At 43.3% G+C, this 13,510-nt stretch overlaps 1 protein-coding gene across 1 annotated transcript in view; it reads left to right on the top strand.

Moving 5' to 3' along the window:
• The window catches only part of LOC135216338 (WD repeat-containing protein 19-like), a 927,827-nt gene that overhangs the window by 285,308 nt on the left and 629,009 nt on the right, over positions 1 to 13,510 (top strand). Inside the window, 1 exon segment of the mRNA XM_064251544.1 lies at positions 10,050 to 10,162. Within this exon segment, the coding sequence (XP_064107614.1) occupies positions 10,050 to 10,162 (113 nt within the window).

The following is a 13,510-nucleotide window of genomic DNA, read 5'->3' as shown; positions in this document are numbered from 1 at the left end:
GCCAGAATGCCTCCGATGCCAGACTATAACTCCCTTCCCCCTTTCACCATGAGCAATCCTTGGAGGGTAGCAGCCTTTGCACCCTTCAAGGATGGAATGATTTCCATCCCGGACTGCGGAACTCGTCGTATCGAGGACTTCGAGTTCCATCCCGCTGGCCTACAACCACCTTTCTTTGGATACGCTAGGTTGACGGAAGCAGCTCTCAATAGGGAAGATAAGATCCCTAAAGAGACTGTTATCTACAGCCGGGAGCAGGCTCAGAGGGAATGGGTGAGATGCATGGAAGATTGGGATTGTACTAATACCAAGCTCCAGGCATTCAAGAGCCCCTTCACAATCTTTGCGACGGAGGATGAGGCACCACTCCCTTTCACAACAAAGATTGCTGAAGTGACCATTCAGGCCGCAATGAAGGATGAACCTCTCCCTCAGCTGAGGGAGTCGAATCCAACATCCCCACTCTTCCCAGCCTTTGGGGACCTCTGGGTGGACCTTTTGGCAACCTTCACTGTTGGGAAACTCAAGCCAGACTGTGCCATCGATCAGTTTGGCGAGAGACTCCCAAGGTTGCCGGATAACCTAATCCAAGCCGAATTTGAAGCAAGGACTAGGTTAGGGAGGAAGCTTAACGGCTTCGTGATGACAGAGGTTGCCGCCATAACTTATGGTACGGAGCCTCTGTTTAAGCTCTTGGCAAAAGCTCAAACACAGGCTGTACAGTCGGATCTGTACGAGTTTGTAGTAGCAAGACGGAACTGCAGGAAACATGTCTTGCAGGAAGCTACGATTCGGCATGAGCCAAATAAGTTGCTGTCGTCCACAATCTGGGGAGCTGACCTCTTCCCAGAAGCTGCTGTGAACGAAGTACAGCACGAGGCGACCAGGCTCAACCAGAGCCTTAAGATTCGCTGGGGTCTTTCCACCAAAAGAAAGCAGGAAAGCACTCCTAGCTCCAAGAAGTTAAAGAAACCTTGGAAGTTCCCGTCCTTCCAATCACAGCAACAGCAACAATTTGTGTAGGCAGTCCCGGTTTCACAACCTTTGCAACCGTCGACTTCAAAAGGTCAAAGTCAGCCCATCCTCCTGTTGACTCACCAAAGCCAGCCCTCGACCTCCTACACTGTTTCCCCGGCTTTCAATCCTGTATTTGAAAGCCAGGCATTCCAAGCCATCAATAGGTTTGCAAGGGGAAGCAGGGCTAGAGGTGCATTTCGCCAGAGGGGTGGCAGAAGGGCAACCAACAGAGGCAAACACTTCCGTGGAGGATGAGGAGCACGTCCTGCACAGCAACAGTGAGAACCCTCAGGTAGGAGGGAGGCTGTTTCTCTTCCGTCACAGGTGGGGATTCAGCAGTTGGGCACAGAGTATCGTGTCCAAAGGGCTGGGATGGAGTTGGATCAAAGGTCCTCCTCCATCCAAAGCATTCCTTCAACCACCAACAGAGGAATTGACAGAGTATGCGCAAGAGCTCCTTCAGAAAGTAGTGTCAAGAGTCAAACATTTTAAGTTTCAAGGACGCTTGTTCAGCGTGCCAAAGAAAGGCTCAACAAAACGAAGAATAATCTTAGACTTGTCCCGTCTAAACTTATTCATTCGTTGCGACAAGTTCAAGATGCTGACTATCTCGCAGGTGTGGACCTTACTTCCCCATGGGGCCGTAACCACCTCTATCGATCTTACAGACGCATACTATCATATCCCAGTTGCGAGACACTTCCGCCCATACCTAGGCTTCAAGTTGGGAGACCAAGCGTTTTCTTTCAAAGTGATGCCCTTCGGGCTGAACGTAGCCCCCAGGGTCTTCACGAAAATAGCGGAAGTAGTAGTCCAGCAGCTGAGATCACAAGGGATAATGGTAGTAGCGTACCTCGACGATTGGCTCATTTGGGCAGCAACCGTCGAGGAATGCCTCAAAGCCACAGGCAAAGTAATTCAATTCCTGGAACATCTAGGGTTCCAAATAAACAAGACCAAGTCCAGGCTTACGCCGGAGTCTCGCTTTCAGTGGCTTGGCATTCAGTGGGACCTAAACTCCCACACTGTCAATTCCGGTGGTCAAAAGGAAAGAAATAGCCAGGTCAATAAGGCAATTCCTCAAATGCAAACAAATGTCAAGGAGAAACCAGGAAAGGATCCTAGGTTCCCTCCAATTTGCATCAGTGACAGACGTTCTGCTAAAAGCAAAACTGATGGATATAAATCGAGTTTGGCGCTCAAGAGCAAATGTCAAATCTCGAGACAAGTTGTCAGTAATCCCGCCGATTCTTCGCAAATGTCTCTGCCCCTGTGCGGAGACCAAGAACCTGTCCAAATCAGTTCCTCTCCAGTTCCCTCCTCCAGCGTTGGTTATCCATACGGACGCCTCTCTGAGCGGGTGGGGAGGTTATTCTCAGTTCAAGAAGGTTCAAGGAACTTGGTCACCTCAGTTCCGCCAGCTTCACATAAACGTATTGGAAGCAATGGCAGTATTCCTCACTCTGAAGAGGCTTCTACCAGCCAAGAATTCCCATATAAAGCTGGTTTTGGACAGCGCAGTAGTGGTACACTGCATCAACAGGGGAGGATCCAAATCAAAACATGTGAACCATGTCATGATAGCCATCTTTTCTCTAGCAACCAAGTACAAATGGCATCTATCCTCCACCCACCTAGCGGGAGTAAGGAACGTGATAGCAGACGCTCTGTCTCGGTCAGTTCCTCTAGAATCTGAGTGGTCCCTGGACAAGCGCTCATTCCAGTGGATATGCCAGATGGTCCCAGGTCTCCAAGTAGATCTTTTCGCATCCCAAGCGAACCACAAGCTCCCTTGCTCTGTGGCCCCCAACCTGGACCCCTCTGGCTTATGCCATAGACGCCATGTCCATAGATTGGAATCAATGGAGGAAGATATACATCTTTCCTCCAGTGAATCTTCTGTTGAAAGTCCTGAGCAAACTCAGGACGTTCAAGGGACAAGTAGCTCTAGTAGCCCCGGACTGGCCCAAGAGCAACTGGTATCCTCTGCTCCTGGAATTGGGTCTCCGACCTCGACGGATTCCCAATCCCAGGCTATCCCAGTCAGTACAAATGAGGACTGTGTTCGCTTCCTCAGGAATTCTCAAAACCCTAACTTTATGGACTTCATGAAGTTTGCGGCTAAGAGAGATGCAGATATTGATCCCCAGAATATTCTTTTCTTAGAATCAGATAGGAGGGAATCAACTTTACGTCAGTATGATGCTGCTGTAAAGAAACTGGCAAATTTCCTGAAGGAAACAAACACCCAAACCATGACAGTTAATATAGCTATATCCTTTTTCAGGTCTTTGTTCGAAAAAGGTTTAGCAGCTAGCACTATTACCACCAATAAGTCAGCTTTAAAGAAAATCTTCCAGTTTGGCTTTAAGATAGACTTAACAGACTCTTACTTTACGTCTATTCCTAAAGCCTGTGCTAGGCTCAGACCCTCAGAAAGGCCTAGTTCAGTCTTATGGTTCTTGAATGATGTTCTCAAACTGGCTTCAGATACTGACAACGATTCTTGTACTTATCTAATGCTACTGAGGAAAACTTTATTTCTGTTAAGCTTGACCTCAGGAGCCAGAATATCAGAACTGTCGGCCCTTTCCAGAGATGCTGGACATGTAGAATTCCTCCCTTCAGGAGAAGTCTTACTATCACCAGATCGTAGTTTTCTGGCAAAGAATGAGGATCCCTTAATGAGATGGGCCCCTTGGAAGGTCCTCCCTCTTCCACAAGACCTTTCTCTTTGTCCGGTGACGACCTTAAGAGCTTTTCTGTCCAGGACATCTTCCAGATCCTGAGGCCCCCTCTTTATGAGGGAAAAAGGTGGTACTATTTCAATAAAAGGTATTAGACAACAAATCCTATACTTTATCAAACAAGCTAATCCTGATTCATTCCCTAAAGCCCATGACATCAGGGCAGTAGCCACCTTTATTAGTTATTTCCAGCATATGAATTTCGATGACTTGAAGAAGTACACGGGCTGGAAATCGCCGACAGTTTTTAGACGTCATTATTTAAAGTCCTTGGAATCTCTTGAATTTCCGGCAGTGGCAGCGGGAAACATTGTTTCCCCTGACACTGCACAGTAGTTGTAGTAGAAGATCCAGATCTCCTTTCTGCCTGCCTCACTAACAATGCACCTAACCTTACTGTCATGTTCATTTGGGTTCCTCAGCCTTAGCTGCCTAAAGGCTACCTATGGTGACGTGCCCCTTATTTTTTTGCTAGGGGCACTCACAACTGTAAATATTGACTACTGACTGTAGCTAATCGGTGTTGTTTCCCTTATTTTTATGCTAGGGAAACACACCAAGATATTTGTAATATTTAATGTCTTAGCTTTTAAGTATTAGTGAGTGTTCTCTCTTGATTTATTTTATGAACCTCACTTATATGTAATTGCATAAATCTAGTTTTAGTTATCATAAGTTACTTTAAGTCTAGTTTTAAGTCCACTTATATGATAAGTTGGATTCAGTAGATTAAGTTACCATTAAATATGATAACTTGTAAGTTTTAACTAGATTATATTCATTTCTTTAATTTTTTGTTTTATTAAGACCCTCTTTTATTTTTAATTTTGTTCCAATCTTGTGCTAATTCTCTGGTACTATTTCAAAGCGACACGAACTGAGCCCAGAAAAGGGATTTTGACGAAGGAAAAATCTATTTCTGGGCAAGGGTTCGTGTCGCCCAGTGAAATAATCCCTTAAGTTCATTATTTCTAGGTAAATAATACTAACATTACCAGAGAAAAAATAAAAATAGGGGGATGTCAGAATAACTGACTCGCTCACCCTAAATAAAAAGAGGGTGTCGGTATGTAGCTGGGGCGAGTGAGACCACTACCACGAACCTCTTGCCATTTAGAACTCTCCTACATCGAAATCCCCCTCCAGAGAGAGCTGATACACGGCCGGCGCCGTCAACTACTACCACTCTACCTACGACGCCGACCGCAGCGCTCCTGGTGGCCATCCTTGAAGTTAGACGCCAATCTTGGGCGCAAGGGTGGGAAAATAGGGGGGGATTTCACTGGGCGACACGAACCCTTGCCCAGAAATAGATTTTTCCTTCGTCAAAATCCCTTTTTTGTGTCCACGTGTTATGAATTCATGCATCATTTTGTGATAATATTTTCTCTGTGTTGCTTTGATTGTTTTAAAATTTTTTATATACCAAAATTGTTGCAATTTACTGTGCAATACAACGAAAAAAATTTATCTCATTAGCTTTAACTGTTCTGCTCACAGCGCGATTTGTATACTACAGTTATATCTTAAATTTGTTTTCGCGCTGTCATATATTCCAATATTTATATATGATAATGATATTTTTTTCATTTCTGATGGTTGCATACTAAACTTCAGGCAATGACAAAAAAAGGAGCCAAAAATGAACTCTTAATCTTAAAAATTAAGCGTGTTGTGATTTTTTGAAAAAAAAAACTTTTTTTCCACTTTGGTGCTAATGCCCCAATGTCGCTGGCATACGATAGACACTTTTGGTAAATAGAGGCTCGGCATTTAAGGGTTAAAAATGCCAAGGATTGAGATTTGACCAGCGAAATATTCAGTTAGTCCCCCCTTGGAACTTTCCAGAGTTAAAGTTCTATTGATATTTTAATTTTGCCAAGACAGAATTGTCCAGTAAGGTCATGTGGTCAATATTTTTAGAACACTACTGCAACATGATAACTCCACTGCATTTTTCACGGTCGGCTCAAAGTCAGATTCTGGCATCGGCTTTGTAGTAGCATTCCCTGATATAGAGAGAAGTGGCCAGTTATCGTCTGTTGCATCGATTTTTACAGCAGAATTATATGGAATTTTAAATGCTTTAAAGGAAGTTTTAATTCGGAATTAAAATAATTTTATTATATATTGTGACTCAAAAAGTGTTCTTCAGTCGCTGGAATCTTTTAACTTTTTAAAACCCCTGATTTTAGATATATTGAAATGGCTGCTTTTACTGAAAAGAAGAGGGAAAGAAATAAAGTTCTGTTGGGTGCCTTCCCATGTTGGGGTGGCTGGGAATGAGAAAGCTGACCGGCACCCATGTTGGGGTGGCTGGGAATGAGAAAGCTGACCAACTTGCAAAGTCGGCAGTCAGCTCCCGAGAACCCACAAGATGCCTACTACCATAATAGGCTTTATATTCTCTAGTAGGTCAGAGAATTAAAAAATGTTGGCAGTCCCAGTGGGAGGATATTTTAACTAATCAAAAAATGCGCAGTATCACGTCATCAGTGTCTCCTTGGTCATATACATATATGCCAAGGAGACAGGAAACGATATTGTGCAGATTGAGGATAAGATATACAATATACACTCATGGGTTCTTGATGTCCCGTGATAATCCTCCTTTTTGCGAGAACTGTGCTGTGCCCTTGACTGTGAAACATTTGCTGATTGAATATCCCAGATTTGGAAATTTGAGACATAGGTTCCTGTCTTGGGGACGTGACAGAGTAGGTCATTTTACTCTAGCTACAATTCTTGGAGATTATTGTAATATAGAGCAGTTATATATCTTTATGTGGGAGGTGGGCCTCCTCAACAAAATTTAAATTATACATAGATTGTCACTGCAACCATACCCAGCATGCTGAGATAATTCACCACAGAACGTCACCCAAAAAACTTCATTTGCATTTAGTTTTTGGTCATTGGTACTACCTTAAGGTATTTGGAATAAAGAATGGGGTTTGAAACTTGTGGCTTGATCCCAGATCAGGAATTTATTTTGGTTGTTGGGATTAAAATGTAAGAGCCTTTCGTCACCTGTCTATTTCTTTGTTAAGCTCCTTGAGAACGAGACAGCATAAAACAGGTTTTGATATAGGAAAGACATATTTTTGATAGTTGCGGTTGAAACCTCCCTCAAAACACTCCCACTTCCCTGACTAAAAGGCATGGGATTTGGGGAAGGGATCATCCTGCACATCCTGCATTGACCAACAGAAATTAATGGCTTCTTTGTCTGTTTCTGGTTGTATGCAAACAATATGACAGCCCATATGCGCATAGCCACTTCTTGCAGTATTTTTATGTAGTTAAACTGGGTTTAGTATTTGCTAAGGATAAGAGAAAGTTGCTCTCTTAAGTCCATTTATACTCTGTCACTGTTATAATGTTTATTATTACAACAAAATACCTGGCCATAAGACCAGCTAAAATAGAATTCTTTGACGTTGGTCTGGACACCATGGAGCTATGATTAGACCATGGAAAGGGTAACTCCTTTTGGACTCAACAGCGGCTACCAAAAATAGTTTTTACCAACATTAAAACCTGTTTTATTATAAAAATTTCATTTTTGTGTTGGTTTCTTTCAGCTGCTAGCTTGTTGCTGGAAAGCAACGTCAATGCTATCAGGATCCTCATCACGAAGACTCCTTTACAACCTCTGTTGGTGGAATTACTGCTAGAACCTGCTAAAGGGAGTTCCTCTAGTTCCTTGGGACCTGGATATCCTCATGTTGTGAGGTGCATCTTCATCAGGATGGGGACACTCTCCTGTTGAAGTTTCATGTCCAAGGAGTCTGATTCAAAGAAACAGGTTGATTAGATATCATCATATCATCCTCAAATTTCAGCAAACTTCTCATGCCTCCAAGCATTTGTGACTGTCCTTTTGGGTTGCTGTGTTAGATTACCCAAAATACAACAGAGAGTTTGCAACTTAGTGGTAAATACACTTAGTGGGCACAACAAATTCTCCCATTATAGTGCTGCCTTCACTTGGATGTTTGCAAGCCTTGAGGAAGATGTTGGGGAGCTACCTTTTGTTAGATCTGTATGCCATGTTGAATTCAAGACTTCCTCAGCAATTTTCACCTTAGCTAGGCCCAGCAACTTGGGCAGTGGATGCTATGCTGCAAGCTGGGTATGGCCTGCTTGCCTACCTGTTTTCTATGTTTAGTTATGCGTGGGGTTTAATAAACATAGCCTCATAGAGAAAGGTTTTCTGAGGTCATTGCAACAACTAATGCTACAACCTGCAGATCCTCCTCCATAGCACTTTATTGGGCAAATTAGGCTATATAGTAAACCCACCGTATTCATGGAGGATATGTATCACATCCCCCTGCAAATAACTAAAATCTGTGAATACTTCAAACCCCTCTGAAAATGTTTAGAACTGCCTATTTTGGTAGTTAGAACACAAAAAAAAACTAAAAAATGCTTATAAAGGCACTCCCTTGGTTATCTGGGAGTTCTGTTCCAGTGACTTGATGACAAGCAAAAATTCGCCGATAATCGAAAACCAGTGATTTATGACACTTTATGGAGCAATAAACAGATTTTGGCACCGATAACCTGTTAATGGCATTTCTGTTAGGTATAGATTGGCGCCAATACTCTATTATCGGTGCTGAAAATCGCCGAATTTTTATGATGTTTGGCTCTAGACAAGCACTTTTATTAAACTGGGTCGCTGATAACCGAGGCCGCCAATAACCGGGGACTGCCTGTAACTGTGCATTTTAATAGTTTTATCACAAAAAGTGCATTAAGTCACGAAAATATGAAATTGCATTAATTTGTGAATATTTCTCAGTGACAATACAGCAAACAGGCAAATTTTCAGAGAATAATGGGTATGCACGGTCCATAGAAAAATCTGCAAATAGGTGAGTTCATGAATTGTGTGTCCATGAATATGGGGGTTTACTGTACTATTTTGCATTTGCTGTAACCAGTGGTGTTATTGGCCCTTTAGAACCACTATTCCAGTCTTAGTGAACTTACTCATCCAGTTGACAAATGATACAAAGCTCTCTTTCTTGGCTTGGAATGGCTATCACTCTACCGTGTCTTCAATCTTTGTTCTCTATGGCCTTAATTTGGAAGATAGTATAAATATTTCTGACAGGGAATCCTCCAAGTGCTTGATGTTAGTTTTGAGGGTGCTTATAGATAACCTTCTGAGTCACTGTCAGGTGCATCTGTTTTAGATTTAACACTCAAGTCCATGTCCTTACGTGCCTTGGCATCCCCTAATTGTGTCAGTAAAGTACAGTGTACTACAATGTGTTCTTTTAGGTTTCCCACTCATCACAAGTCATTAGTTGGCCTCTCATTTCTCTCTTTTTGGTCCCATAAACATTCTTGCTTTGCCCTCCGGAGCGCTATAGGATTGTCTTCTGTTCCTTGTAAGTTTTTTTTATCGTCTTTTCAGCATATGGAGTCATTTTACCTTCTCCCTGTTTTCTGTTTCTGCATGCACATATTTCGGATGAGCCTGTACATGAGAATTACATTTCTCATTTAGTATGCGACAAGTCATTACTTATGTTTATGAGGCAGCATGATGGGAAGATCATTTCTCCCTCAGGTTTTAGAGTCAGTGAGGTTGATACTCTTCATCTTCCCTTACTCATAAGTGAAATGTGGAGCTCTTTGTTATACTTAGGTTGGACACTTGGTATTGTCAAAACACCTTTGCCATCATCTGTGTAATGTAACTCATAAGAAACTCAATTTGTATTCCTGGAACTGACTACTAGATCCTTCTTTCTGTTGCTTCATCTGTTTTTTCCATCCTTTTAAATGGTGAATCAGGGCATTAATAAACTGCTATTAAAATGAAATTAATTTTTATACGAAGCCCTTATGTAGTCATAAACTCACGTCCAGGCCTACATTTTCCTCTCTCTTTAGATGGACCTTTGGATATGGAATTTTCCTAGAGTATCTGCAAAGACCTGGGAATTGGTTAAGCATGCGTGATGGAAATATTTTCTTTTAAATACTTGGGTTTGTTCAACTGAATGTATTCTACAGTTAAACGCTATTTTACCATTAGGTGACTTGTATAGAAACTATATTGACTGTAGTCAGTTGTATAATAAGATTTTTTTATTCAGCAGAAACATATGTACTAGTTAAAACAATTTTATTGTTTGAAAATTATATGGCATTTGTGTGTGTTAAATGGTTACCTGATTCTATAAAATTGTTAATTAAGGATCGTTTTTAAGATTTGGGAGTTTTTGATCAAATGCTTTAGAAAAAATTTATTTTTTCCTTCAGGTGAGCTTGATTGTTGCCAAGAAGACCCTGTTTTTGTACAATTTAAATGATCCAGAGAATCCCATTGAATTGGCTTTTCAGAATCGATATGGCAATATTGTGGCTTACAAGTGGTACGTATCATCATTATTATTGTATTTTTCATTAGGTTTTCCCTTTTACTGATAAGACCTCATTTATGATACAATCTTCCCAGTATATAACTGCAGTGTATCTCAGCATTTTGTAGATATGTCTTTTTCAGAATGTTCATCTTCTTTGTTTACATGTGGAGGAATATATGTAGGTCTCATACGAGACCAGGAATTTTACTCTTGTTTGATTATGACTTACTCTCATTTATAAGTTTAATATAGCAGTCTCTTTCCACTTTATCCAGGCATTTGATGTTCACAATTTTACTATTGGTTAAATAATGCTTTATTTTCATCTTATTAATCTTATCTGAAAATTAAAGCAGTTGAATAGTATATAATCATGTCTGTTGGGTAATTCATGACAGATGATACCTTTGATGGAAATTGAAAGATCAGACGCTCTTGAATAGTGACCTGAACTTACTATATTGTGAATCATTGTGCTGACTCATTATCTTCAATTGAATATTTCTCAATCTTATGTTGTTTTAGTTTTCTGTTTTTAACAACTTTTCTTTAATGATGAGGTTATTGGAATTGAAAAAGGGTGACTGTAAACCTTGGAGATTGCCCATCATTTCATTGCCCTTTTCCACCAGTGGCTCCCTTTCCCACCAGTGGCTCCCTTTTCCACCAGTGGCTCCCTTTTCCACCAGTGGCTCCCTTTCCTACCAGTGGCTCCCTTTTCCACCAGTGGCTCCCTTTTCCTCCAGTGGCTCCCTTTTCCACCAGTGGCTCCCTTTTCCACCATTGGCTTGACCTTGTTGTCTAGGGCAAGGAATTTCTTACTGTTCCCCGCCTCTGACCTCCTGGGACGAGGACTAGTGCGGAAGTCCCATCTTTGGAATTAGCTGTGGAGAGTTCAACCCTTTGCTTCGGTGTACATAAATGCAAAATGAACACTGAGGAGTACTTCCTGCCTCGTCCTGGTATCATGGTTAATCATTTTTTCTAGATCTTGCTGGAATGTAGTATTAATCAATAATTTAAGTATTATTTTTAAAAAGCATTATTTTGTACATGAACTTCCCTGCCAGATATATACTTAGCTATAGTCTCCCCGACGTTCCGACAGAATTTCAAATCTCGCGGCACACGCGACAGGTAGGTCAGGTGGTCTACCTTACCCGCCGCTGGGTGGCGGGCGTATGAACCAATCTATCTCTCCAGCCAGATTTTTTTCTGTCGCTGAAGCGATAACAACTGTTGTCGTTTCTTCCGATATATTCTTCATTTCTCGCTTGCCTGGAGATTGATTTGAACATTTTGGTGACGTATTCGCTCTATGTTGGCTTGGCATACGCTGATTGTGGACCGTTATTGACTTTGCGCTGGATTTTCCTGTAGAATGTCTGATTTTGATTCTGTTTCCAAAACTCCGGTTTTGTTTTAGAGTATGTGTGACCGATGGAGTAAGGTGAGGTTACCGAAAGCTGCGGTGGACCCTCACACTTTCTGTGTTAAATGTAGGGGGAATGAATGTTCGTTTAGTAACCCGTGTCAAGAGTGTGAGGTTTTGAACGAAGATGAATATAAGGCTCTTTCTGCTTATATTAGGAAACTTGAAAGGGATAGGGTACGTAAAGCTTCTTCAAGGAGCTCGAGCAGGTCGAGAATGAGTGAGAATGAAACTAACATTAATGTAGTTTTAGAACCTTCCTCCCAGGTCTCAGCTCCTGCTCCCCGCACCGAAGCCGTAGATTCGTCTTCGGAGGCGGCGGCTCAAAGCTTCCTTGTGTTCTAAGGAAGACAAGAATCTTCGTACTGAGCAAGGTTAAGAGTGTGGCAGTGATGATAAGTGCAGTGTACCCAGTGATGTGGAGGGTGCGTCTGACCGGCTCCTTAGTGCCTCCAGGCCTAGACTCTTCCAGACTCCCAGTTCCAGTGGAGGAGGAAAGTCGAAAGCCGCAGGAGGGCTAGGGAGAGCCCCCACCGGTCAGGCGTCCCCTCGGCAGATCCTGAAGTTCGCTCCCAGGCTGCCTTGGATCGTAAGAAGAAGAATATTCTTCGCCAGTGTTTTTCGTCATCCTCTTCTCCTTCGCCGAAGCGTGGGTGGAGCTCTAAGGAGGCGTCACGCCCGTTGAAGAGGGCTGCGGAGGCTCCCTCAGTACGTTAGCGTCCAGCCCAGAAGACTTTTCTGATGTAGCTTCCTTGCAAGCAAAGAAGCCTAGGAGATCCGGTGATCGCCCTCCTTCTCCCGCGCCTCGCGCTGAGCTTGCTTCGGAAGAAGATCCTGGGGACTCTCCTTCTCGAGTACTAGCGGGCCTACAAGCTCAGATCACAGCCTTGGCGGACTCCTTGGCATCGAGATCGCGTAGAAGGAAGGATTTGTCTCTCCCGATCAGAGATCGAGGCGCGTTTCGTCGGAAGAGCGCTCTCCTTGTAATCGGCGTTCTCCTTCTTTGAGGATTCTTCTACTCATCGTAACATTTCACGAGAGGAACACCACTCCCGCTCGGAGGTGTCGAGACGCCATTCGACGGATAGGCGCTCCTTGGACTATGAAGATATTTCCTCAAATCGGATTCCTGCCTCGGGTAGACGCTCAGCCCCTTCTGTTTCTCCTTCTTCTAGAGTTCGTGCAAGAAGAGAGAGTCGCTCAGGTCATAGAAGACTTGGTTCGTCGTCTCCGTCTCTTCTTTCTTCTCGTCTTCTCAGAGAACCTAGGGAATGCCCTTCTGAAAGTAGGCGCACTTCTCCTTCCGACTACTGTAGTCGGGCGTCGGATAACGTGACTTGGTAGGCGCTCATCGCACGGAGTTCGCTCCTCCCTGTAAGACATCAAGAGTCTAGTAGGAGCCCTGCTCCTGGTAAGGCGTCATCGTTTAGTAGCTGTTCTCCTGGAGAAAGACACCTTGATCCTCGTTTGCTTCGTTTCTCCTAGTAGGCGCTCTTCGTTCTCGAGACTCCCTACTCCTGATCGGTCTCCTCTTCCTAGAAGTCAAGAACGCCTCAAGCGCCCTGATTCTGTTAGGCGCTCGGAGCCTTACAGACGTTCTCCCTTGGTAAGGACCAAGATCTCGCAGAACGCCCTGTTTCGTTTAAGCGCTCGGAGCGTAGCAGCCACTCTCCGCTTCGTAGGCATCAAGAGCCTCTAAAGCGCCCTGCTCTGAAAGGCGCCCTATTTTTAGCAACGTTTCGCCGCTTGGTAGGCGCCAGGATTCCACTAAGCGCCCTGTGACAGATAGGCGCTCGGCGCCTAGTAGCCGCTCTCCTCACGATCGGCGACAGGATCTTAGCAGGCGCTCTCCCTCTCGTAGTTTCCTAGGGATAGACGTGGTCTTTCTAGAGAATGCGAGTTTAGACAAGAATTTTCGGATAAGC

The sequence above is a fragment of the Macrobrachium nipponense genome, chromosome 6, assembly GCF_015104395.2.
Source record: "Macrobrachium nipponense isolate FS-2020 chromosome 6, ASM1510439v2, whole genome shotgun sequence".
Classification (NCBI taxonomy): Eukaryota; Metazoa; Arthropoda; class Malacostraca; order Decapoda; family Palaemonidae; genus Macrobrachium; species Macrobrachium nipponense.
Note: the sequence above shows the minus strand (reverse complement) of the source record. Positions and strands in the feature narration are given on the sequence as shown.